At 41.3% G+C, this 26,099-nt stretch overlaps 2 protein-coding genes across 12 annotated transcripts in view; one reads left to right on the top strand and one right to left on the bottom strand.

Annotated features, from left to right (window-relative positions):
* Nucleotides 1–26,099, bottom strand: part of NBEA (neurobeachin) — a 460,498-nt gene that overhangs the window by 133,304 nt on the left and 301,095 nt on the right. For 6 of the 11 annotated variants that reach the window (XM_058419545.1, XM_058419546.1, XM_058419547.1 and 3 more), the window contains 2 exons: nucleotides 25,420–25,458; nucleotides 13,477–13,613 (listed from right to left, as the gene is read on the bottom strand). In XM_058419545.1, the coding sequence (XP_058275528.1) occupies nucleotides 13,477–13,613; nucleotides 25,420–25,458 (176 nt within the window). The remainder of the gene's footprint in view (nucleotides 1–13,476; nucleotides 13,614–25,419; nucleotides 25,459–26,099) is intronic. The other 5 variants (XM_058419548.1, XM_058419549.1, XM_058419551.1 and 2 more) reach the window with 1 other exon arrangement.
* Nucleotides 9,434–10,924, top strand: MAB21L1 (mab-21 like 1). Its single transcript, XM_040057361.2, has one exon. The coding sequence runs from the start codon at nucleotides 9,633–9,635 to the stop codon at nucleotides 10,710–10,712; it is 1,080 nt and encodes a 359-aa protein (XP_039913295.1). The 5' UTR covers nucleotides 9,434–9,632; the 3' UTR covers nucleotides 10,713–10,924.

Raw genomic sequence — 26,099 nt, 5'->3', positions numbered from 1 at the left:
TCTGACTGCCTTTCATAGCAGCCTGCAAGCTCTGCAATCTGCATAGAGAGGGGCATTTGTCATCATTAGCTGAGCAGTGACAGCTGGCACCTAGGGTGCGCCGATTTAAGAAGTGGCAAAGGCACTCTTTTGCCTTAAGTTGCCATCAAGTATAGCACGTTTCATAAGGAGCAATATTTTCTTCTTCTTACAGAGCATGAAATAACAGCAGTGAATGCATCTGTATTTTTTCGGCATGGAGAACTGGCTGATATACAATTAGCAGTTGCCTTTAGACAACAAGACACCAGGTTTATTCTATGAGCAAATATCCGATTCATGTCAGTTGAAAATAACTACAATTGGCTTAAAATTTGGGCAGTATATTTTCCTTCAGAGATATTTCAGACTGACTGATTTGTAGATATTATTTATGGCCATGACAAATAGTGAATAAAACACAGTTTCTAACTAGAGGTATGGTACTGTCACTCCAAGCTAGGAGTGCCTAATTGCTTAAAACAGACAGTTATTAGATATAGGAGGGAAAAAATGGTCCTACACTGGCATACAAGCTAATGCAGTACATTAATGCTCTGAAAGAATACCTGATGGAGCACTACCTTAATAGCAGCTTTAAAAACTTAAAGTGTATTCTCACAATGTATTTAATAGCTAAATTTGATTCAATATTTGTTTTTCAAAATAGTCCCATGAAATTTTGCAAATGTATTCATATTTAAGTGTGCATTTAATAAATGGAATGGGTTAAAAGTCTATGAAAAAAAGTTGTTTTCATACCACCATCAATAATTCAATCTATGAAAGACTGAATAAATGGTCTATAAACCTTAAGAGATCCTGACTTGGTTGTTTTTACAAAAACAAAATACAAAACTAGAAATTAGTATACCTTGACATGAAACAAACAAACAAACAAACAAACCCCAGCAAAACAACAAACCAGCACAAACCAAATAAAATTTAAAAAAGCAAACACCAAAAAAAACCCATTTCTCCACAGTCTCTCAAGTTTGGAAACATAATCCGTAATGCTAGATTTTACATTATTATGTAAAATAGTTTTTCACAAATAAAACTAATTTTTGTGTTAATGTAAAATCTATGCAAATACATGCAGTCATTTATCAGGGAAGCTGACAAGCATTCCATATTGGAGAGGGAAAATGAAACTGCCTCAAGAATAGAGGCAATTAATTATTTCTGTATTTTCTCTTCCTCTGTCTTGAGGCACAGAAGTTATCCATCCAGTTAAAACAGCAAATGAAATAAAGAGATTTTTTTTTTATTTAAACACATATGGCTTTTGCCTGCAATACTGATCACCACAAGGTCTACAGATGCCCGTGGCTAAATTGTACACTGGCAGATGCACACAAGGGAAAACTGTGTTAATGCAGCGTGGTGAACAAAACAAATGAAGAACTGAATTTTGGGGGGTGGGGATAGAGAGGACTTTTTTTACCATGGTGAGATCCAGGTTGCCTACAAAGGGTGGATTAAGTTAGCCATAGATTTAGCCTAAAAAGTTTCTTCTCATCCCCTATGTCAAAAATCTGAATATACATACAGAAGAAAACATCCATGTAGACCCATGCAGGTTTCTAATGTACAGATTATAAATAATGGGCTTGCCAAGATAAATGGTTACATTATTTCATCTTTACAATTAAGGACTAATAATACATAATGAATGTACTCACAGAATATAATGAGAAAACTGTTGTCCAACATACTTGCTGTCATTTAAAGAAGCAATGTCTTGAAGTGTAGGTGAAAATGGCAAGCATTATGGCACAGCCTAGCATATGCCATATACTCGTCTGTGCTTCAGAGGGCTAGTAGGAATTCTGCACTTATTAATTGTTCCTTTTGTTAAGGTTAAAAAAAATGAAGTGAAAATTGAAGGCAGTTTATTCCTCGAAATATTTTGCAGAAGAAAACAAGAAATAGAAATAGTAAAATATTTACTGAAAATAAGATAGAACTATGTTGATCACAGTAACTTCTCTCTTAGTAGGCCTGTACACACTGCATAACCCCAGTAAAATCAGTATTGACCTTAAAAAAAAAAAAAAAAACCACAAAAAACACCAAAAAAACCCACCACAGTAAAACTCCACAATTTTTTCCCTGAAAGTTTCCTTTGATTTTACAACATTATTTTGTATCAACTAAAACAGTAAATAAATAAAGATTCATAAATGTGAAGTCATAAATATATCTTCTTTGCCTCATCTAAAACTAAGGAGCCGTAAGAGACAACACTGTCACTATCCTAACAGACACACTGTAGATTTTTATCTTCAATGGCACTACTATATTACAAATGCAAAAGGCATTTCTAAAAGGCAAAATCTATTTAAACTATCAAGAAAAATGATAGTAATATTCGTTAAACAGACATTTCCACAAGCTAATTCTTCTCTTTCAACAATTTGATCAGATATTTATGAAATTACAAGACTACATGCTATTTCTATAGCCTTTCTCATTTCAGGGACACCAGCACTAAGCCACAAAGGATCCACTTCTTTATACTCTGTCCTAGAGCTGGCCTAAAAACTGGCAGGAAAAAGTAGGTGGTGTATGTTAAATTTTCAAATTCAAGTAAGAGGGCAACTGGAGTGATTTGCTGCTCTTGAAAAGAGGCTCAAATTTCCCCTAGATAAAATACTGTGTTCTACAATGACAATGTTCCACCAGTAAAAAAATAAAAGTTCGGAGTGGTGGTGGGAAAATACTTTAAAGGCCAAAAGATCTAAGTATCATATTTTTCCAGGGAAGATCTCACCTCTTCTTCCTCAACTAATAAGTTGGTTGACATGTTTCTATTACAGTTATAAGTTAGGACATTTTTAGGAACAATAAGTATTCTTAGCGAGTAGGTTGCTTATATTTAAGACTGCTAAAAGACTCTGTAGCTTTTGGAAGTTTAGAAATAGTCCTGAATATGTGAAAGTAGATGAAAAAACCATAGTTTTAATGGAGATTCTGAAAGCACAATCTTTCATTTGTTTCTCTGAATAACCTCACCCACCTCAGAAGGACTTTAGATTGTATTGGGGGAGCAATATTTGTGAGAGCATGTTGTTAAAATACGGACAAAACAGCAATGTCCTTCCTCAAGAAGCTATTTTAACACTACGGCTAAAGCACAATGAAATTAACAGGGAAGTGCTGCTTGATGGAAGTGTAGATATTTGAGCCAAAAATATATTTCCTCACCAACACATGCATTTGATACATTAGATATTTTAGAGGCTCACTGTATCTCATCCTCTTCAAATGTTAACCTCCAAGTGTTTTGGCCCTGATCCTGCCCATGATGTCACGGGTGCTTCTAGGCTCACAGTGAAGTGCACGGACAGTTATTTTCAGGATCAGGGCCTCCATAAGGTTCAACACAACGTATTAATCACTTACAACCAGCTCACTCAACTCCTCCCTTCGCCATTATTTGGAAAGAAAATATTGGAGAGCTACACACTACATTAAACTAGAAGTCTGCATTGAAATATGTTAGGTATGTCCTTTCATAGCTAAACCAAGATTAAATGAGTTACATTGATAATTTACAGTACTCATGTAAATTGTAAAGAGAGAGGACAAAATTTCATTTTGAGTTGGAGGGACGTAAGACGCCCAAAATATTAGCAGTATGAAAATTAGCAATAAACACATAATACGACCAAATATATACAAAAAATTGGTGCTTACTTATAACTTTCTATCAGCCAGTGTTCAAAGGCGTTAAGCAATATCTTCTACTAATTTCAGTAACTTCAGTAGTTACCGATGAGAGGATGTAGTTTAGTTTGCAGTATGAAACCAGCTTACAGAAAATCACAAAAATAAGTATGTTCAAGACATACCACCCTCCCATTCTGACTGGGCTAATAAGATGTTGAGCTACTCCTAAGACACGGCATAACGTGTGATACCATAATTTATATAATGACGCATTTCAAATGCTCCCATACTTCAACTTACATTTTCTAACACTCTAGTCCTCTCTCTTATTCCAGGGCTAAAGTTACTGAGAGGAAAGATTAGTTCAGACGTGAAGTCTTCAGAAGCTGCTCATCCAACACATACAGCTTTATTTTCAAGGGCAACGTTTTCAGTCACTTAATTATAACCAGCAACAGAGAGTAATGAGAGTTCTGCAGTGCTGGATGACCCACTACAGATGTAGTAGATTAAAAGGCGCTAATCCCCACTGATTCTGCACTCCTCTAGCAGTTCAGCAAAAAAAAAGAACATTCTCCAAGCTAGAGATCTTTAAAAAAGAAAACAAACCAACCCAATGTTGGATTACTTAAATAAAGTGCTCTACTATAAGGAATGTCTGGATTTGAAAAAGCTGATGGATAAGCGAACCAAATGAATAATTCAGTGCATTTTTTTCCTGCTTACATGTTTCTGCAGTTCTAGCCAAAAGCACAGTTGTGCAAGCTCCGTGTTTACTTTTGAGACATAACATTTTAGAGAAAACAAATCAATTACTGTTTTTTCCCTTAACAGATTGTAGATTAGAGGAATTTCAAGCATTAACCGTTCATCCGTAAGACCTAGGATGACCAAGTCCCACATTAATGCAAACTCTCATGTTTTTCTTCAGTTTTTAATAGGAAGCAAATACATACACGCTAAGTTAAATGAATGGCAATTATATACTGTAAAATGAACTATGTCATAATTTCTCAAAAACATTTTTAAAACTTGCAGAAAACTGTTCACAACAGAGGAATAATGCTTGTGTACCAAAATATGCAGAACCTGATACCCACAAATCTTAGTAGTGAAGTGTATAAATTTATTAAAATTGCAATTTTGCAAAGATTGTAGCAACTTACATTTAAACTTTTCATTTGTTCCTAAATTTGAAAGTGGAGGCAAAAATTAAACTATAAATTAAGAATACAGAAAAACTGAAGGTACCGTCAACTTCTATTAAAAAAAAAAAAAAAAAAAAAAAAAGCTGCCTATTTTATATAACGTGACACATAGAGCAAACCCAGCACAAATACCCATCTTTAGTTTTCTTACTTGAATTTAAAAAAAAAAAAAGTGAATTTATTGTTGCTGGCAGGATGATACAGATGAAATAACCAGGAAGAATTGAGGGGGGAAGGGGAGAAAGAGGAGCCAAGAAATCAGATACATTCAATGAGCCTTCAAACTCACTTCAGCAGTAGGGATAAATAATTTAATCAACTCAGCTTCATTTTTTTTCTTCCTCCCTCCCTAGTGCAATTGGCAGATATTAAAAAATAAAACTTTAAAATTCATGAGCAGTTGTGTGAGGAAGAACTATCGCTATATACTAAGAAATATAAAGTGATATCCATGCAAGCCCTTTCTGTAGATATGCATCTGCATGTGCATTTTAACTCACACTTCACCATATGAAAAAGAAATTATTGGTTAAATTTTTATGTATGGAAACTTCCCCCCCCCCCCCCCCAGTTGCAATCTGGGGACGTGGGCGGACACAAAGATTTTCAACACCATTTGGCTTTTTGGCTAACACGATCACTACATGACAAGGCAATGTAGTTTGAAAGATGTGAAATAACAAGCAGAGCTCAACAAATACTGTTATAGTACCCCCTAATTAGGGGAAATATCTGGAAAACAGCAATTTGGTAAAAGTCACCAATATCACATGGTACCATTATCATGACAAATGATCAATCATTATCTTAACGAGGTGACTTTAATCCCAATTTTCCAAAACAACTTAATACTCAATAAACCCAGCAGAAATAAAATTCATTGCTGAAAAGGTGTTCCTTTTGTAGTTTACCAAGGACAACTACAGAGAAAAAATAACTGCAGCCAGTGGTCAGAAGCTTTGAAAAATATCTGTATTTTTATATCATATGCAGTCATATAGATAATAATTTTCGATGTCTAAACCAAACTGACTTCCTTCTTGTCATGTTAAACGATTGGGTCACTTCAACAGTCACATTTCAGTGGTGTCCATGATGCCTGAATATGAAAATTTTTAAACTATTAAATGTTTGATGTGTGAAACGAAACGATGGAGTGGAGTTAACAGCGACCTTCAGTATTAAACATCGCCCAGTCAAGCCTAAATCTAGTATTTCTCATAGACACCGAGATACAATAATTACGTATAACCTGCACTACTTGATATCACTGCTTAATCTTAACACTACACATTGACAACTCTGCTTCAGTATCTAAGATGTAATTTTTGTTTAAAATAATTTTGCCACGTTATGAATGTTACGACTTCTGACAGCTTAAAGGTACCACCTTTCCGGTTTGCCTTGAGCAACTGGAATTGCCAAGCCAAAACCCAGCGGGCAAAAACAAGCAAAACCTGGCCCGGAACAACCCCATCGCTAACGCGCAGCTCTGAGGCTCCTGCATCTCTGGGAAGTTAAGGGGTGCCCCCACCGCAGGAAAGGGCTGTTCCCTCGGCGGAAAGGGAGGAAGGGACAACCTTTTGTCCGCCCGCTGTAACTTTCGGTTTTACCCGGCGCTGGTCTGTGACCCTGCGAGAAAGGGGCTCTCTGACATTTCCATCCCAAAGAAGCCGCCCCCGACGCGGCAGCGCCGGTGGATTCCAGCCGGACGGCTCCGGGACCAGCGGCCGCAGCCCGGACTGGGCGGGAACCGGGGCCGGACTGGGGCTGCCGCGGGCCTTCCCCGCACCAATCGGTCCCCGGGACCCGCCCGCCGGAGTTGTTCCCAACTGGACCGCTCTTCCTTCCTGCGCACAGCCCAGCCGTGCCCTGCTGCGGCCGACGCCGCCGGGGGTTTGAGGGCACGGCGCGACCGGCGTCGCCCCCGGCCCGGAGGGGCGGACTGGGCCGTGCCGTGCCCCATCCTGGGGCGGTGGGGCGGGATGTGCCGGGCCGGAGAGGTGCCTCCCCATCCCCGCCCGCCGCCGGGGCCGGTGGCGGTGCCGCCGAGCCAGCTCTGCGTGCGCCGGCCCCCGCGAAAGGGGGAAGAGGGCCGACCTTCGCCCCGCCGCCGAGCAGGTTGCCCGCGCAACCGCCGGTAGGAGCAGCGGGGAGGCGCCCGCCCGTCCCCTCGGAGCCAGCCCGAACTCCTGGAAGCGCCTGCTCCGGGAAGGCTGGAGCAGCCGGCCCCCGCAGCCGAGCACGCCGGCGCCCCGCGGGGGAGGAGAGAGGGAGGGAGGCGGCAGCTCTGGGCCCGGCGAAGGGACGGCGGCAGCGCTCCTCGGCGGCGGCTCGGCAGGCTCCGGGACCGGGCGCTCCGTGCCGCTGCCGCCGCCGGAACCGCCGCCGGAGCCGCCGCGGCCGGGCGGAGGCACGCGTGTCCCGCCCGGCGCCCGGCCGGGAAACTAAGCGGAGGAGGGAGAAAGCCCGAGAGGAAACTGCCTCCTCTCCGCCTCAAACAGCCGGGAAGCGGTCGCCCTTCTCCCGGCGGCCAAAGGCTGCGGCCGAGAGGAGGTAAGCTGTTTCGGGACGACCTGTCACCTGCAGCTTTTCAGCGACAGCCCCAGCTCAACTCATGAGCAGGAAAGGATTCCGGTTGGCTTCCTTCTCGGGAGCGGCAGGGGAACACCCATATAATCGCTAGACCGAGGGAGCCAAGCGCACAGTCACATATTCTCCGCTATGTGCAATAAAGTTGGTATTATTCGTACGCTGAATAAATGTCGTGAAATGTTCTTTGTGACATGACTTCTCCTCAGCGACTGATATGCCCGTGACAGTTACTTTAGGAAAAGGTAATCGGTCAGTAGTCTAAAGATTCCAAGCGATCAAAAGCTTAGGTTTTTGGGGTTTTTTGTTTCTTTTTCTTTTTTTTTTTTTTTTTTTTTTTTTTTTTTTTTTTTTTTTTTTTTTACATATATGCACATATAATTTAGAGTTCCCTTGAAGTGAAGCTCAGTAAATGCTGTGAAGCAGAAGAGTTTACCACTCCAGCTTATTTGCAAATAAAGGTCCCGATTACCAACACTTAAAGTACCGACGGCGAAATTTGCTAATTACACTTCACACAGGCGAAACCCCAAACTGTCAGACAAGCAAGCCAGCATGTTTGCAGTCGCTAGCGTGCCTCCAGTGTGCACATTTACTAAGCGCAGCTTGCTAGCACAACTCGCTGTACGATAAATCCTCCAGGTTTGAAATTAATAGGTACTTATAGTACGTCTCGAAAAGCAGCCGAACATCCACTCCTCACAACATATCGGAGCGCAATACAGAATATAAAAACGACGCTAAGAATTGGCAAAGGAGATTTACCGTCTGTATCTGCTACTTGATTTTTGGAGGGATCGTGAAAAAAAAAAAAACCCTGACAGACATGTTTAGCGATTGATTCTCCCTTCATAAGATACAAATACAAAAAGCAAGGCAGAGACAATGCCGAAATGCATTAAACCTCAAAATCGATTAGAGACCGTCAGAAGATCCTTTAAAACAATACAAATCGTGGACTTCTGAGCAATATTTTATTCCAAAGAACACTAAATTCGCCGTGAATCCGCTGCCTTGTTCACTGGCCGGTTCACGAGAGGAGAAAAAAAAAAAAAAAAAAAATCCAAACCTACTTCTCGCTTGCAGTTACAGACAACTATCAAGAGGAAAAGGACAGCGTGATGTGACGCCGAGTAGGGGTTAATGAATTTACGCCTGTGCTCCTGCCGGAGCGAGCCCGGTCTGTAGCTCCCTAGTTGATGGATGCCCATTAATACACCTGCATTCACGTCCCGGCCATGAGGAGGCACGCAGGGATTCAGTACGGAGCAGCACAGTTTTGCCAAGTCCTCTCGAAACGTCAATACCCTTCAAGTTACACCCAAAGGAAAGCGATTTCTCTTGATTTCGAGGAGGTATTCTCTCATTTCTCTCGAGTGTTCAGAGGACCGGGGAGGCTTTTTAGCCAGTAACCTTCTACCTTTCTATAAGTGCCTGCGTGTGCGTGTGTGTGCGTGTGGCTGTGTATACGTATCTATCTCCTAGAGAGGGATTAATTAGCCGTGTTTGAGCTGAAAGAGGCTGCAGTGACGAGCCCAGTGGCGATTGGCCGCCCGCCTGCCTGGCCCTGCCTTTATAATTTCCACACGAGTGCATCTGGGCTCTTATACAAACCAACAGCCAGCTTCTTCTGACATACACACACGGCACTTTTTTCCACCATCTGATTAACCGCCCTGCATACACACGGTGATTACTACGGGAAAACATAAATAAATACGAAGAGGTTTTATTATTTTGACTACTGGAACCCTCGCTGTGTCTCAGTGCAACTTTTGTTTTTTCTTGCTGCTGGGAAAGGTGCTGCTCTCGATGCTTTCCTCTCACTCACGGACCCTTTAAAAAAGGGGGAAGGAAAAATATCGCCCCCTCCAGTCCCCCGCCCGCTCCCCCCTCCCTTCCCTTCCCCCCCCACCCCACGCCCCCCCCCGCCACACACACTTCAAGACGGCTGATCTAAAAAAGCAGGAAGAGAGCATCTGAGGAGCAGCAGCCCCGGCGCATTTTGAAAAACATTTGTTACATTTCAGAGTGCGGCAGCCTGTTTCTCCTCTGAAGTTGGCTCCAGCCTTAGCAGCCGCATTGGATCCCACAGCCTATTGCGAGACTCCGGTATACAATCCGGATCTCTGCCCCAACATGATCGCGGCCCAGGCCAAGCTGGTGTATCATTTGAATAAATATTACAATGAGAAATGCCAAGCCAGGAAAGCTGCAATCGCCAAAACGATCCGAGAAGTCTGCAAAGTGGTGTCGGACGTGCTGAAGGAGGTGGAGGTGCAGGAGCCTCGCTTCATCAGTTCCTTGAACGAGATGGACAATCGCTACGAGGGGCTGGAAGTCATCTCCCCCACGGAATTCGAAGTCGTGCTGTATCTGAACCAAATGGGGGTTTTCAACTTCGTGGACGACGGCTCCTTGCCGGGCTGCGCTGTGTTAAAGTTAAGCGACGGGCGCAAGAGGAGCATGTCCCTCTGGGTGGAGTTCATCACGGCGTCTGGCTACCTCTCCGCTCGCAAAATCCGGTCCAGATTCCAGACTCTGGTGGCTCAAGCCGTGGATAAGTGCAGTTACAGAGACGTGGTAAAGATGGTGGCGGACACCAGCGAAGTGAAGCTGAGGATCAGGGATCGGTACGTCGTGCAGATCACTCCAGCGTTCAAGTGCACGGGGATCTGGCCGCGGAGCGCTGCGCACTGGCCGCTTCCCCACATCCCCTGGCCGGGACCCAACCGGGTGGCGGAGGTCAAGGCGGAAGGCTTCAACCTCTTGTCCAAGGAGTGCCACTCTCTGGCCGGCAAGCAGAGCTCGGCCGAGAGCGATGCCTGGGTGCTGCAGTTCGCGGAAGCTGAGAACAGACTGCAGATGGGCGGCTGCAGGAAGAAATGCCTCTCCATCCTCAAAACCTTACGGGACCGTCACCTAGAGCTGCCGGGCCAGCCCCTGAATAATTATCACATGAAGACTCTGGTTTCCTACGAATGCGAAAAGCATCCCCGCGAATCGGACTGGGACGAGTCGTGCCTGGGGGACCGGCTCAACGGGATTTTACTGCAGCTCATCTCGTGCCTCCAGTGCAGGAGGTGCCCGCACTACTTCTTGCCCAACTTAGACCTCTTTCAGGGCAAACCTCACTCGGCCCTGGAAAACGCAGCCAAACAAACGTGGCGACTGGCTAGGGAAATACTTACCAACCCGAAAAGTTTGGAGAAACTTTAGAGAGTAACTATAAAACCGGCCTGACCGATAAATCTGCTAATTTCCCGATGAAGTTTAAGATGCCTGTTTGAAAAATCATATATTTCCACTTGACAATGCAAATAATATTCTCTTTTACAAAGGAATATGGCTTAGGCTCTTCACAGAGAAAAGCAAATGAGAACAGCAAGCATCCTTCCTCTTCGTCACAGTTTTGCAGTTCCCCGTGGGGGAAAAACAAAAAGAAAACAAAGAAAAAAAAAAAGAAAAAAAAAAAAAAAAAAAACAGGAAAAGGAAAAAAAGAAAGAAAAGAAAAAGAAAAAAAAAAAAAAAGAAAAAAGAAAGTGTGCTACTTGGAAAGGAAAATTGGCCGTAATTTGATTGTGACCATTCTGCCTAAAAACGATACCAACGGATTATAACAAAACCCGGTATTTTTATGTAAACCTTCTGTGAGTAAAAGCTATTTGGATATGCCACCTGAACAAACCCTAATGTACCTTTTAATTTGTATCAAATATTGTGATCTCACATTGTCTTTGAAATTGTGGATGTTGGTGTTTTGTGATTTGGTGAACAGAAGTTAAGTTGCCATTTTGGATACTTCAAGGACATTTTCTGCTAAAAAGAAGATACCATTTAAAAAGGTAGATTTTATCACGGTACTTTTGTTAATTGTCTTTTGAAGTGTCTGAACTTAACAAGTTTACATTTTTCGTTTCATATATATTGCTTGTTCTATTTCTAACATTCCATAAATATACTTGAAATGTTATTTAAATATATTCAAAAGAAATTTGGATTCTGCTTATATAATAACGCTTGAATATTGGAATTATATATTTGAAAATGCACTTGAAATACACTGGATAATTACTTTTTGTGATTTAGATTTTAATTTCTGTTGCTGATTTATTTAATTACAAGCTAATAAATGAAGTAAAATGCATATGGGTAAGCGTTTCAATATCGGATCAAGTTTTCCACTTGAAAAACCAGAGGCAGCTATGTTTTGTGGATTTTGCCTTTCTGTGGATAGTTGCTTAAATCCTGTAAAGCAGAAAACTTAAGGGCAGACTCCTGACTTTGCATTTTGAATAGTGTTGTAGAATAGGGAATATTGGTTGTACAAACATATTGAAATTTAGCTCCTGATCACCATCAGCAACTGTCAGACACCAGCGTACTTATTAATACAGTTACACGTTTCCAGCCGTCAAGAAAGAAGTCTGTTTTGAAGGGTTTATTATACGATGCTGTTGTGCGTCTTCTGGCTTTTGAACAAAGCTGTGGAAACACAGCGTATCTGTGAAGCAGTGTTTTGAATAAGCAGTGATCCTGATAAAACTAGCAATTTGGTGCAGGTACTAATAAAGCAGAAAATAAAACTTATAGGTGAGAGCCAGCAGCAATAAAGTGAACAACAATATTACTTCTGACCTACAAATCCGTTACGGATGTGATAAGATTGCCAGTTGCACTCACAGAAATCAAGACCCTGAGCTCCCAGGGCATTCAGAGGGATATAACATGTGCGTGCTTACAAAACTGCATGCAATCCAAAGCCGCCTGTCTGTACCGCGCTGTCTGGTCCCTCTCAGGATGCATTTATTTAAAACGGCTTTTAAATCATAACACAAATTAACAACGCGGATTTTGATAAGGGTCCTAACAGTCAACAAGTGCTGAAAGAGGCCGATCGCCTGTGTGACACCCACTAGCAACTATTTCCAGCGGGTGCACTTTAGGGAAACTGTTATACCCAGAGATTCTGACAAACTTTTTACCCCAGCATTTCGAAGAAAGTTCCGAGTTTGACAAATTATTCGCCAAAGGGAAATCACATCATTGCAAACGTATTCAGACGAGGAGTTTTCTTGGAAATTGCTTATAATATTTCTGCGTGAAAAAAAAACAAAATCCCAAACCCCAAGGTTTACTTGGTAAAGTACCTCCCCTATTTCCTCTCTTCCAACATTTTCCAGAGCAATAGCAAAGAAATAAAGCAATAGCGATAAGAGTAAGAAGAGATGCAGACGAGAGGAGCGCCCTGTTAGACACGTCCCTTCCGTCTGCCCCCTCCTCCCCCGCGTGGCATCCCCCGCGCCGTTCCCTCGGGGAGAAAGCCACGCAAAGGTTTCCGCTCAAGTCACGCACCCCTGCTCTGTTGCGGCTGGGCTGGAGGTTTTCCTAGAAGGGAGGGGGAAGGGGGGCGGCGCTGGGGAATTGGTAGTAGTAAATGACTTCGGAAAAAAAGCAGAGCTTTCCCAGGAACCAAGTCCTCGGTACATGTCTATTCCCTCCCTGCCCCATTTTCTTTTTTCTCCGCAGAAAACAAGCAGTAACTTTAATTTCAGCAGTTACAAAGTGTTTACAAAATGCACCATATTTTCTTACGTGAAACTATCGTTTTTGAAATAACGGGATTCCCCGATAACCTCGGAAGGCATAAAACCCTCCGCTGTGTCTCGGGAAGGCTGCGGGCTAGGACTGCTGCTCCCCCAGGGATTTCAGAGCAATTGGCTTAACTACTAAATCTGACCACGTTCATACAAAGGCACCTCGCGAAAGGCTGCTGGAAAACGCGCACGCTGCCGTAATAGAGGATTTAACAACGCTAATACATTGCGCTTTTTTTTTTTTTTTTTTTTTTTTTTTTTTTTTTTTTTTTTCCCATGCAGCGAAAGGCGGCAGACAGGAGCGGAGTTTGGAATGAGGGGGCGGCCCCGGCGCACGTGTGCCGGGACCGGGGACCGGGACTGGGACCGCGCCCGCAGCACTCACCTTGGGGTCGATCTTCTTGAAGGCCGAGTCATCCTCATCCACCTCGAAGTAGATCTCTGTGGTGGTGATGGAGAGCGTCCCCTTGGCCACCACCACGGGGGCGATGAGCTGTGCCGGCGTGCTGAGGACCACGGGGCCTGCAAGGCAAGGGCAGCGGCGTCAGGTTGGAGGCGCCCGGCCGGCCCATCCCCGGTGGCCCTTCCCTCCGCCGAGCCAGCGCCCGGCGAGCCCCCTCGTAAACCCAGTTTGTAAACGCCGTGTTCATTCCCCTCCTGCCCGCGGCCAGAGCTTTGAACTCCGCGGCCGGGGCACAAGCGAGATTGTGAGCTCCGGGTTGCGAGATAAATCACGGCAGCGAAATTCAGAGGGGTTAGGGTGAAAAATAGCTGCCTCTTAGAAGAAGGTCCCCTCTCTTTTCATGCCCTTTTGCTCCTCGTTAACACTACCACTGTTTAATGTGCGATAGCGGCGGCTCGTTCCAGACCGCTTCGATCTGGCAGCGCAGGATCCCCGCGGCGGCCGGGCCGGGCCGGGGGCGCAGGGCAGGGCAGCCCGTAGCCCCTGCCCGCCACACTGACCCTGCGAGGCCTGGGGGCATTATTTTTAACTCTGGATCCAGAGCTCAAATCGGACAAGTAACGCCAAATATCGGGGGGCTGTTTTGTGTTGGGGTTTTTGTTTTGTTTTGTTTTCTCCATCTATTTCAATACCCCACGCACACAAAGGCTAGCACCGTTAAATACATTTACGGCAAGATAATTTTTGTTTCAACTCGCTGCCGCTTATCCTGTTAAAATCACTATAACAAGACTTCGCTCAAATATATTCCTTAACGAGACGCTTTCACGGGCATTGAAAAGATGGGATGGGGAGAACCCCTGTAAAAGGCAGCCTTCTCCACATAAATTGTTAGATTTTAATTCAGGAAAACAAAACCCAAAACAACCCTTCCTCAATCCAAAATACAAGAGGGTCGCGTTTGCACCATCTTATCTTCAACATCAATGCAATCTTCTGTTAAAGCTGACAGCGACCGCGTTTAGGATGCTTACTTGCTTCGAAGAAAATATTATATATAAAATATTCTTCTAGATTTAGCCACGAATGCCTGTGGGATAATTCGTATACGCTTACGTAAACACACAGAGCCCCATTCACGTACAAACACGCATCTGACACAGAAATAATAAAACTCCAGTATCGAGAAGCTGGGCACAACACCTGACTGATGTACCTTTTAGAAACTGACAAACTGACCATCTCGGGAGGTACCAAACAGGGTTTGGTGGTTTTACGCAGCTTAAAAAAATCTCCCTTGCAATAAGGGGACCCCTGCTGAGAGGGCAGAGAGATGCGAGACTCCCGCTGCCTTCCCCGGCCGCTCGCCCCTCCGGCAGCGCCGTGCGGGCGCTGGCGCGGCCGAGCCCAGCCCGGGGCTGCGGCTCGCACCGGGGCCTCGGATGCGCCCTCTCCTCCTCCCCCAGCACCGTCCGCACGCTGCAGTACCAGCTCTTGCAAGCAGCACTTCAAATTACTCACTTAGCCCAAATTACTCCTCTATCGGCGCATCTAACTGTCATGTTGTTGATGCTTTACTTTACTGTAACACCCAATTTGAGCCCTTATTGCACAATATTTTGTCATTTACGTTGCAAAATAAATAAAGAGTAAGGCAGGGATTGCTGTACGTACAGAGGGAAGCTAAAACGCACAGTTTCAGTGACAGCTTTCAGCAGCCCCGCGTGGCAGACGGCATAATATTGATACAAACTCTATTTTCTTTCATTTTATTGTTTTCCATCTCCTAATAAACCGAGGTAGCCTCTTGACCCCAGTCAGCTGATCGGAATCACATGCGCCGGGCTCGCCTTGCTGCTCTCCCAGTCTCGCCTCCATCTTCTCTCCCTCCCTTGGCGGTGGGAAAGGAGCCGATCCGAGCCGGGGAAGCCCGGCTGCAGGCTCCAAAGGGCAGGGTGATCGATCCGAAACGCCGCTTTAAAGCCTCATCAATCTTCATCTAGGTTGCTCAAGTAATTACGCCCGATTCTCTTGTACGATTACAAGTGGATTTGGGTTTCTATTCCCCAGGCCCTCTTTCTTTGTGTTTACAGAAGGGGGGTCTGGGCTGCCGGCGGTTCCCTGCCCTGCAGAAGCACTTCCCCTCTCAAGCAGAGCACCCTACCCCTCCTCTGGCCCTTCTCGGGCACACTTGGCCCGGCGCAGGGTGATGGGCTCCCGGGCCTTTGTGCGGGGAGAAAAGCGCCTTCGAAAGACGCGTCCTGGAAACGACCCGATATTCTATCACTTTAAGGAGGCGTTTGTGGGCTTTGCTGAATCCCAGAAGGAAGAACATCAATTTAATCCAATTACCTCTTTTCCCTGGTGTTGTGTGGCTAAAATAAAAATAAAGCCACCGCTATTTAATGGCCAAAAGGCCAAACCCTACAATCTGCCATTCAGGCGAAGACAATTGGTGCACCCCGGTTAGCGGGTGATGTGCCCTCACGGACTGGGGCAGGGGGAAGAGCTGAAAAAGCAGCTGTGAACGCGGAGGGAAAGGGAACAGTCACTTCTTAGCCCGCTACTGAAGGCAGGGGAAATCGGGGATTTCTAGCTTTCTACTCCTCCCGAGAAAAGGGAAAAGGCTCCGAGCTCCCTCCCAGACTGGTACCTTGGCATCTGCTCTGCCCTCTACTCAAATGACACCCTAAATTTGTTGCAAGGTGAACATGTCAGAAGTATCACAATGGGACAAGGAAAAAGCATTATCGTACTTTCCAGATGAGAAAATGTTTTCTGGTTTTTTTTTTTTTTTTTTTTTTTTTTTAAAGACCCCCCCCAACAAACTCTGAAAAAACAAACAAACAAACAAAACAAACAAAGAAAAAGAAAAAAATAACAGAAAGCAAAATAAATACCAGACACATTATGGGATTTCAGAAGAGGGGATGTCTAAACTAAATTTAAAAAAAAAAAAATCTTTACAGACTTTTTCTCTTCTTAAAGCACAAAATGAAAAAAAAAATAAAATCAGTATTAGCAGTGTTTCATTTTTACACTTGTCCTTTGGAAATCTCCAATTACAACTTGCAATTCCATAGCATGTTTAAGGAGCACTGAGTCTTTTTGTTGTAGCCTTCAGGGAGCAAGCCAGCCACTGAGAGAATACGAAATTAATCCACTACAGCTATAGAGAGAGAGGATTATGTTTTAATCCCCTTTGGGATAGTCTCTGGACTTTAAGGATCCGATATTAAAATGTTTACATAGAACATAATCAAAATAGTGCAGATTTTCCATATGGCACCGAGCTATCTGGAAGCTCTGGGTCTCCTTTCCAAACTCAATTGATAATCTAATGAAACAAAAGCTGAGCACACCTGAGCCAAGAGCCCTGGGACGGGCTCATTCGCATTCGGGAAGGATAACAAGCTTCGGCTCCAGCCTACGCCCGGCCCCTCGGCGATGGCGAGCTGCGCTTTTCCAGGGGATGTAAATATTCATTTCCAGCGCGGCTGCGGCCCCGGAGAGGGCCGGGGCTGTGCTGCCCAAGGAAGAGGCACCCGGAGCAGCGGCACCCGGGGACGCGCAGCGCAGGAGCCGCAGGCGGCATCGAGGGCGCTTCCCTTCCCTCTCCGGGGGAAAAGCCAACCTGTGGCTTCCTCGCTTCGCCCAACTAGCTGGCGTTTGTGGAAAGGACCCTTGTCTAGGGTGCTTGTCAGCTCTTGGGACTCCAAGCAAAAGCATCTCTATTTAAAGATAGTTTCGTTGCCTCTCCCACCCCTCTCCGAAAAGATCAGGGCGCCCGTAACAGAAAGGCAGCGACCTACCAGAGAAATTCTGGCCTTAAAACGAGCCCAGAAATCACTTTAGACCCACAGGTCTAGCAATCTGCTGAAATGGTGAATTTTCTCTTTTGCCTGATCCCTGTGGTGAGCACATGTGATTTACATTTCTAAAATAAACTCTACCATGCATCTACCTTGTAAAATAATATTTTCTTTCCAAAAGTAAATGATTGTGAAATTAGAAGGGTCCCGGTGAATAAAAGCAGAATATAACTTCCCTGCTGCCCTGCGTAATTTTTGTTAAACAGAGAGTTCATTCCCCGTTCTTGTAAGTTAGCTCTTGTATTTTCCAAGTTCAAGTAAAACAAATCAAGACAAGTGAGAAGTTCTATTAAGTTTAAAACTTTGCTATCTGCTAACGCAATATCAGTAAAATTACACTTCTTAAGGTGCTAAAGAGTGGTATTCTGAACTTACTATTTCAAACATTTTCATTTTAATAAACAGTAATTTTTAACTCTAAGGACTAAACGTGTTACATTCATGAGACTGAAAATTACACTGGAGGTATGTCTGCTAAGAACGTTGGGCACATTTACTCCAAAGAGGATAAGGTATGTGTTTTTATATGCTGAATTATGAAAGAAAGAAATTTACCTGCTGTAGGCCTAGAAGTCTAACTTTTAAAATAAAATTTTGGTGGTAACCCATAAAGAAAAAAGTATTAGCTGGGACAAGTACTTTGAAAGCATATCCATCAGCTCAACCAATTTAATTTTACAATCTACTGATAATTACACTGGGGGAAAAAAAAAAAAAAAAAAAAAAAAAAAAGGTGGATGTTGACATATTTAATTTTTAACTGATGCTAGTTTAAAAGAAAAAAAAATATAGATCTTTTTCATATACATATATTCAACATAGATTAACTGAAACTAATACTTTCACAATGTAAAACAGATTGCATAAATTACATTTTGCAATTTGATATGACACTTAAACAAGAATTTTAGATAATAGAATAATAAATAAAAATCACTCACAAGGTACTTGAAATAAGACAACTGAAATTTCCTCAGCACTTTAAATGTAAAGCAAGGTGTATCTAGCAGTGAGTGGTATTTGAAACGTATAAAAATCCTTATGCTTAAAAAACCCCTTAGATGTAACATATGCACAAGCACACAAAAACTTCAGTTTCTTGAAATGAAAGTCACATAGTATGGAAGCAGAAAGAGGCATAAGTGCCACAATCCTTTGGGAAAAGCCCTTTAGTCTGAACAATATTTAAATCAATTAACATCTAATATAACACATGCAGTGCCAAGTAAATAACAAGTAAACAAGGTAAGATTCCTAAACAATTCATAGAATTTAGTCTTTGTTCCCATTGTCATCATAAATCTGATTCAAACTACCCTTTAAAAAGATTTCTGCAGTAAATATATTGAACTTACACGAGGATGGCTGCCCCCAATTTGTTCTTTGCTATAGCAAATACTTGAATGCAGTAACTTCACTCAAGCCAAGGCCCTTATACAACTGTACATATACAACTCCCTTTTCACATCACTTTGAACAGTTTCATTTAAGATAATTTGCACAACTTTTTGAAAGCAAAAACCAGAATCTAGGTCTAAATATCACCATAATCTTGGTTTTCTCTTCCATCACTGAATAATATCCAAATTAATTTCCCCTATTTTCAGAGATATCCATGCTTATTTTGTTGGCTTTTTACTCCTGTGCAATCATATGTTTCATATTGTGAGAGAGGGATTGATTTTTTTTTTTGGTTGTTTGTTTGTTTAAATGCCATAGCCAGTGTGCCAATGCCAGGCCCTGATATTCAAGATTTTCCCCACTTTCCCCCTCTTTCCTCCATAAAGCATGTAGCAGTACTACTAACATCAAAGATCAACTGAAATGGTCTTTTTCAACAACAATGACTAAACAATTACAGCAACTCAATTCTCTTAAGTGGTTGCCATAACAGCAAGCAAATGTGTTTGATTAAAAAGAAAATGTAAGTAAAAAACCCCTTATATATTATAACTGTGAATAAAATAGTAAAAAATAATTACATAATTTTGATGAGATTGTGAAAATAAAGACAGCATTCATTGAGAAGAAAAAAAGTAATTGTATTCTAACACATACAAACTCACCTATATATTTGAATTAAGTGACATATGCACTTTCACAGGTAATTTATTATTATTTTAATTCTATACCTTCCCAGTCTCATTAAAACAAAAACATAAAATAGTACTTATTCCAAAAACATAAAACAGTACTCATCAGGGAAAACATGCCTCCCAGTATTCCTAGGAATTACTATTTCTTTATATTGTTGCAAGTGTGATAGAAAGCAACCACTTAATAGAACAGTTAGAGAACATGCAAAGACAAACTCAACATGAAACCAAAGTCAGTCATCCTGAACCACTCACTGAAGGTCCCATGGAACTGTGTGTCTAACAGCCTAAAGTAACTCACAAAAGCAAAGTTTTCCCCCTTTTGTGGGTAAAGTCAGATTTACTCTGTGGCATGCATGAGAAATTTTGAACTGTGCTGATGTTCTGAATGGCTTACATGGCTTTAGCATTTTTCCAGGACATACCCAAGCACCAACCTGCCAGATGATCAGGTATTAATAACAGTCAAGACTACCCTTAATGATTTACACCTGGCCAGAAATGTAAATATTTGGGATAGGGACTTCACTACTGCAATGCACACCTTTGCCACTTCAAAATTAGATTCATACAGTGTGCTCTGCCTGAAGCTATACCTTGGAAGGACTGAGTAAACTACAGTGGTTTAGAAACTTAAGAACTTGATTGTTAAGCAGTGCATCTAGATGTGAGTATTCTACATTGATGTATTAGGACTTGCACTAGCTCCCTCCTCATTCTCAGGTGAAACTTTTATCAACTTAGATAACCTTAAGTGATGCTGAACATGCCCACATAAGTAACAATTTTTCTCTCTGAGAGAGCCACTATAGCTCTAAGTAAGAGAAAAAAACACACCTTAGAAAAGCATATTTAATTTTCAAAAGAAGAACTTCTTTAAGGTTCATTTAAAGAAGAAAGGAGAAAGCAGAGAGAAAAGCCTGCTATAATGGTATACCAGTGAAACAGGAACTCGAGCTAACAAGTCAGGAACACAAGGGATCAAATCCCAGATGCCAGTCTGAACAAACCAGACTTGACAGGTATCTTATACAGTCCAGTTTGTGTACCTTGTCATGCCCATAGGGCTCAATTGCTTAGAAATTTAAGGAAATAAGCCCTTCAGCTTTCATTCCTTCCAGTCTCCATTATGGAAAACCTCTTTAGATAAACTGTAAGCCTTGTATTTCCACAGTGAACAAAATTATTATGTTCAAATAGCTTGTGATATTTTAAAGTTCACTTATATGGACAGTATCTCCTATATCTGTGTAGGAATAAAGACAGAAGTTGCTGGATCAGCATATAACTTGACAGGTATGTCTGGAAAAATCACTTGAGATGCAACAGTTGTTAGCTTCAAAATTTTCTGAAAATAGGAGTATCTCTAAACAACGTCAAAAACAACTCTAGTGCAACTGTGTCTACTGGACAAGTGCAAGTATCACATTCCCACAATCAGGGTAATTCAGAAGCCTCTTCCACAAAGATCCTCTGGTACATAATGAAAGGAGAATTGATGTGGCAGGCTCTATAATTCAGATTTTTTTCCCTAACAACCTAATTCCATTGCTGGAGTTTTATTGATTCTCAAGTCTTTACTCCTGTTAAAAAGTTTGTTCAAAATGGCTTCCAGGTTCAGAAGCTGCAAAGCTAGAGACTAACAGAAGGTACTTGCATAAACCTCATTTCTTTAGAAAGCCAAGCTAAAAGCGTGAGATGAGGCTGACTCTGGTACAATTTCTGGTTAATTAAACTAAGACTAACCAAAATGTCTTCTTGACTGATCTTTTAATTTGCTTCTATAACACCAGAGGAAACACAGAAAGGCAAAAAACCATCCTGTCCAAAGGTCAATGAAAGTGCTTAGTTTAAACATAGATACTGTCAATACAGTTCTGGATACATTCCTTCAGCTAATCTATGGCGGGTCAGTCCCAATACGTTCCTGTGAAGAATAAATGGATTTTTGCAAGGGAACTGATTGCATAGTGATGAAGATGAAATAAGATGCAAAATGGTGGAGTTTCCTAATGTCTAGGCCTGTCTTTCCACAGCCTCCTGTATATCAGGTAGCTCATCAGCTTGACCTCTGATGAACCAGTTCCATCCAGGGTGCGACACTTCAGGAAAAGGGAGAAGCTACAGGCCTGTGAAGTCATAGGCTCCACTGTTGTTTAATTTGCAGCCTTGCAAATTTCAAGTAAAAAGAGTTTTACAAGTTGTGGAAAAAAAAAATTAAATAGACTGGTCTCAGTGGACAGTAACAACACATGAAGCATTCTCAGAGCCACTCATAAATACAATCCAACAGAGTTTGAATTGATTTAATTTTAAAGCTTGGAAAGCAGGAAATCTGTCTGCCATTTTAAAAGCTGAAGACGCTGAGATTTAGAGTGGGTGTACTAAGGTACAAAGAGAAGAGTTCTTCAAAGCTGTGCTTAGGAGCACTATCATATGTGACTGACAACAACCTTATAAAATATTAAGCTATTTTGGGTAGTAATATGGAAAAAATTATTAGAATAAACACTGAGCTGTCTAAAAATAGTATGTTAAAGAAACTGTGGGCCTTTTTCAGTGTGAAAGCCAACTACATATCAAAAGTATAATTGTTTTCCGTTTATGCCTGAATCTATACTCCAAATTAAATTCATACAAATATGTTTTTCTTTTTTATACTTAGACTTGAGGATCAAAATCTGAATACATAAATAAACAGGAACTACAGAAATCTGGCTGAATTAAATTTCCATGTTTGGAAGTAAAAGGCTTATGTGGTTACGTATTTATCACAGAATGGGAAATGGAATCACTCTTCTTCCACATTCCTGTCACTTTCCCAGACAAGTAACTGCCCCAATGAAATTCCTATCTCGAACGCTAAATTGCAGTAATAATGAAGTTTGAAAGGGAAAAAAAAAAATAATCCTACTTAGTAGTGCATGCTGAATTCAGTGAAGAGTTTCCATTGGGAAGCTTGAAAAACTAGAAAAAATATTAAGACTTTTTTTGTATTTTCTATTGAAACACTTCTATTTGTTACTTAACTGACTTATTTGTGTGTGCACATACACATCCATACTTTCTTAAAGAAAAAAAAAGCATAAAGTGTGGCAAAGCTTAAGGTACCTTAGCTCTTCTCCAAACAGAGAGAAAAAGAAAGTAAGAGAGAGTGTAAGAGAGAGATAAAATGGGAAAGAAAGGAAAGAAAGGAAAGAAAGGAAGAAAGGAAGAAAGGAAGAAGGGAAGAAAGGAAGAAAGGAAGAAAGAAAGAAAGAGCAATTGACTAGCTCTGGCTTTGGAACTATCAGAGGCACAAGTCGTTAGAGGCTGAAAGAGTTATTAGGAAGCACCACTGTGTACTTGCTTCAGCCCTTGCTGGGTTGCCCTTATGGTTGCTGCTTTTTTCCCTCTGGGCCACTCCAGACCATCAGAGCCACTGGTGTGTGGATGGCAACTGGTGCAGGAGAAGGAGATGGACAACAGGACTCTCCCAGCTTCTTGGGAGAGGCCATACCAGGGCAGGAGGAGAAGGGTTGGAGAGGGGAGATGAGATCACCCTTGGAACCAATGTCATGCTTTGTTCTACAGGAGGGAGAAGGATGAAGATGATTCCTTTCCTCTACCCCTAAACCTCCTGAGTGGGCTGTGGTCACTGCTGGAGACAATAGCAGTGCTATTTGGTCCTTTCTTTCAGTTCACTACTCTAACAGCAGATAATGCAACAAAAAATTTCTCTGGAAGGCCTCAAACAAATTATTTTTATATGCCTGAAAAATCTAATAATTTGAAAATCTGCCTTCTCAGGAGAGGCTCAAGTTTGTGTTTTTTCTTCTTCTTCTTTTTTTTTTTTTTTTTTTTTTTTTTTTTAATTAAGAAAATCTACTGTCTAACTGTTCTGTCCTTTAACAAAGACAATAGAAATAATACCACATATATCATTAACATTTTGAGGATGGCAACAGAAGAGAACTCAAGAAAATATGGCCCTCCTTTACTCCTTAGGAATCGGTAAGAAAAAGTTTCAAACAACTTTACTTACTGGAGATTGTCTACATTGGTAAACTCTCGTAAAGAAAATTCCATGTTAGACTTCGGCCAAAAGAAATATTACCATAACTCAAAATGTATGTGTATAAATATGAAATGCATATTATACAGCTAAAGATGAGTCAAAAATATATAAATTTTCCATTAAAAATATTTATTTTGCAAGCTTTTTTGGTGGCTTTAGATGCAGTTCCTTGATGCGTTAGTGTTTTTATAGCTGCATCTGGTCCTATACGAGAGTTCAAAATAATTTCAGAAATGTAAGTTAAAACCTGGAATGGAAAATTTCCCCATGGGCTAAATTTTTTTTTTTTTTTTTTTTTTTTTTTGTACAGCTATAGAACTTTATTTGTAACTCTATGTAGTACAATGTTTGGCACTACTCCAATTTCCTCTAATGACAGCATCAAATATTTTTTCATTTGGAAATTGATCAAAATTATGATGCTTTCTGTTAGTTTGTCTAGAATGAGAAAATAGACTTACATTGCATAGGCCACAAAACAGATGTTGATAATGTTTGGTTACCTCCAGTTTTGTCTGGACTTCAAACAGATGACCTGGAAGTGAAAGGTCTTATATCTCATTAATAATAATACAAGCTGTCAAATCCCTCTGACCTAGTGTGTTCCCTAGCCCAGGGTAGTAAGTCAATACACTCAGCACAATCCCAAATCTGGAGAGAAGGCTTTTCACATTTAGCCCTCAGGCCGGTGTGGACTCACTACTCATGCTGGCTCAGATGGAAGATCAGCTCTTGTTTATCAGTAATAGCACTGCTTTCTAGAATTATTTCTACTCTGAAGTTCAAAGTTACTAAAAGTTATGGCAGTGCTGGGATGCTGCATCTGCCTCAAAATTCCTGGCCAATTTGCACTGGGGGGAGGCTCCTTCCACCTCGATGCAGATGTCCAAAAAGAAGGGAAGGTTCTGTAGTTAAGGTTATGATACAGTTATGATACAGTAAGACTAAAATTCATTCAAGGCAGTTAGTGGCTTTCCTTGTGTTTATTTGGATGAGTTGCTCAATCTGCTCATATAACAGAGCAAATAACATGTTCTTGCAAGAGTGTTGTGAGGCTGTAATTCGCCGTGGCTGATGAGGAAGTCAGCTTCTGAGTTGATTGAGCCCCCGCAAGTAACCAGATGCCTGCCAAAGCCCTTTGTCTTCCCAAAATAACTCAAAGCATCATATCCTCCTATTTTTATTTCCTTTCTTTCTTTCTAGAAAATACTCTTTTAGAGAGTAGCAAAAGATTCCACCAAGGATCCCTTGCTTGGCTGGGGCATATTTGTTGCTGTCACCAGCTCTACGACAAAATAGATGAAATGTGCTCCAGTTAAGAACATGTATCTTTCAAAAATGTCATTAAGGCTAAATTCTGCTCTCAAAAACACACAAACAAGTCTCAGCAAGTGAAACGCATCTTCACAACAAAGAGAAGAGGAGAGAACGCCTTCCTAAAACATAGAATTCATAAAACCTGAGTAGATCAACATTTATTTTTTTAATGACCTATTTTAATGCAAGAACAGTGCTCTAAAAAAAAAAAAGAACAAACCCAACCCAAACAACAAACTTCGTTAAAAGAAAACTGCGTATCTACTAGACTGTATCTCTCTGTAAAAATGCAAGCTTATAACATTAGAACACACACACATATTTTTCATTTTGAAAAAATCACCTACTAAGCAGGAGACAAACTGTTAGCAAATTTACATTCTCAGGATCTTAAGAGAAAAAGTAAGTATTTAAGAGCCCTACTGCAGCGTTAGGAAATATAAATGGAAAAGGACAAGTGTTAGTAATATCAAGTCACTACAGTGGATTTGATTGTATTACCCAGAGATTTACAATATATTAGGAAATTGTTAAAATTGACTGGGCTATCTCAATCATTAGTTCTAACAGAGATGTGACTTGCCTCTTGAAGTGAACAGTCTGGGAAGAAAAGGAGCTAAAACTGAAACAGAAACATGTAAAATATTTTAATACATAAATGCTAAAGCAAGAACGTCTTTTGCTAACTCATGCTCTAAGACAGTTTCAATACTGCTTTTGTTAAAAATTGTGATGCAAACTTATAAGTCATAATCCTAAGACCATAATAACATGGAATCAGATTTTCATATTTTATTAAAATGTTATTTAATATAATGAAATCTGACCAACTGCAATTGCAACATATGGAATACTAAGATAATATAATAAAAATATTCAGGCTATAATTATTTTAAAATTCTCCATCCCACATGCAATTTATCAAAGCGAACTTTACATTGATTTGTGCCACATGGTTGATGAAAAACTATAAAGAGTCTCTGGAACAAAAGGTATGTACAGATAACTTAGTATGAACAATCTCAATCTGTTTCAAACTTTCCTTTTTTTCAGTTTTAAGTTCACAAATCAAAATATTTTATTATTTATATCCTCTTAGCTGAAAATTTTCTAAAACCCAAGGCCTCATCTGTTCAAAATGTGCCTTAGTTTCATGGAATAAACAATGCTAAATTGTTTTAGTTAAATGTGGGCAATCTTAAATCAATTGAAACCTGGTTTAAAAAGATTTTGTTTAATTCCTATCTCTTACTGAGACAATCC

The sequence above is a fragment of the Hirundo rustica genome, chromosome 2 (assembly GCF_015227805.2).
Source record: "Hirundo rustica isolate bHirRus1 chromosome 2, bHirRus1.pri.v3, whole genome shotgun sequence".
NCBI lineage: Eukaryota > Metazoa > Chordata > Aves > Passeriformes > Hirundinidae > Hirundo > Hirundo rustica.
This window is presented reverse-complemented; position numbering and strand designations above follow the sequence as displayed.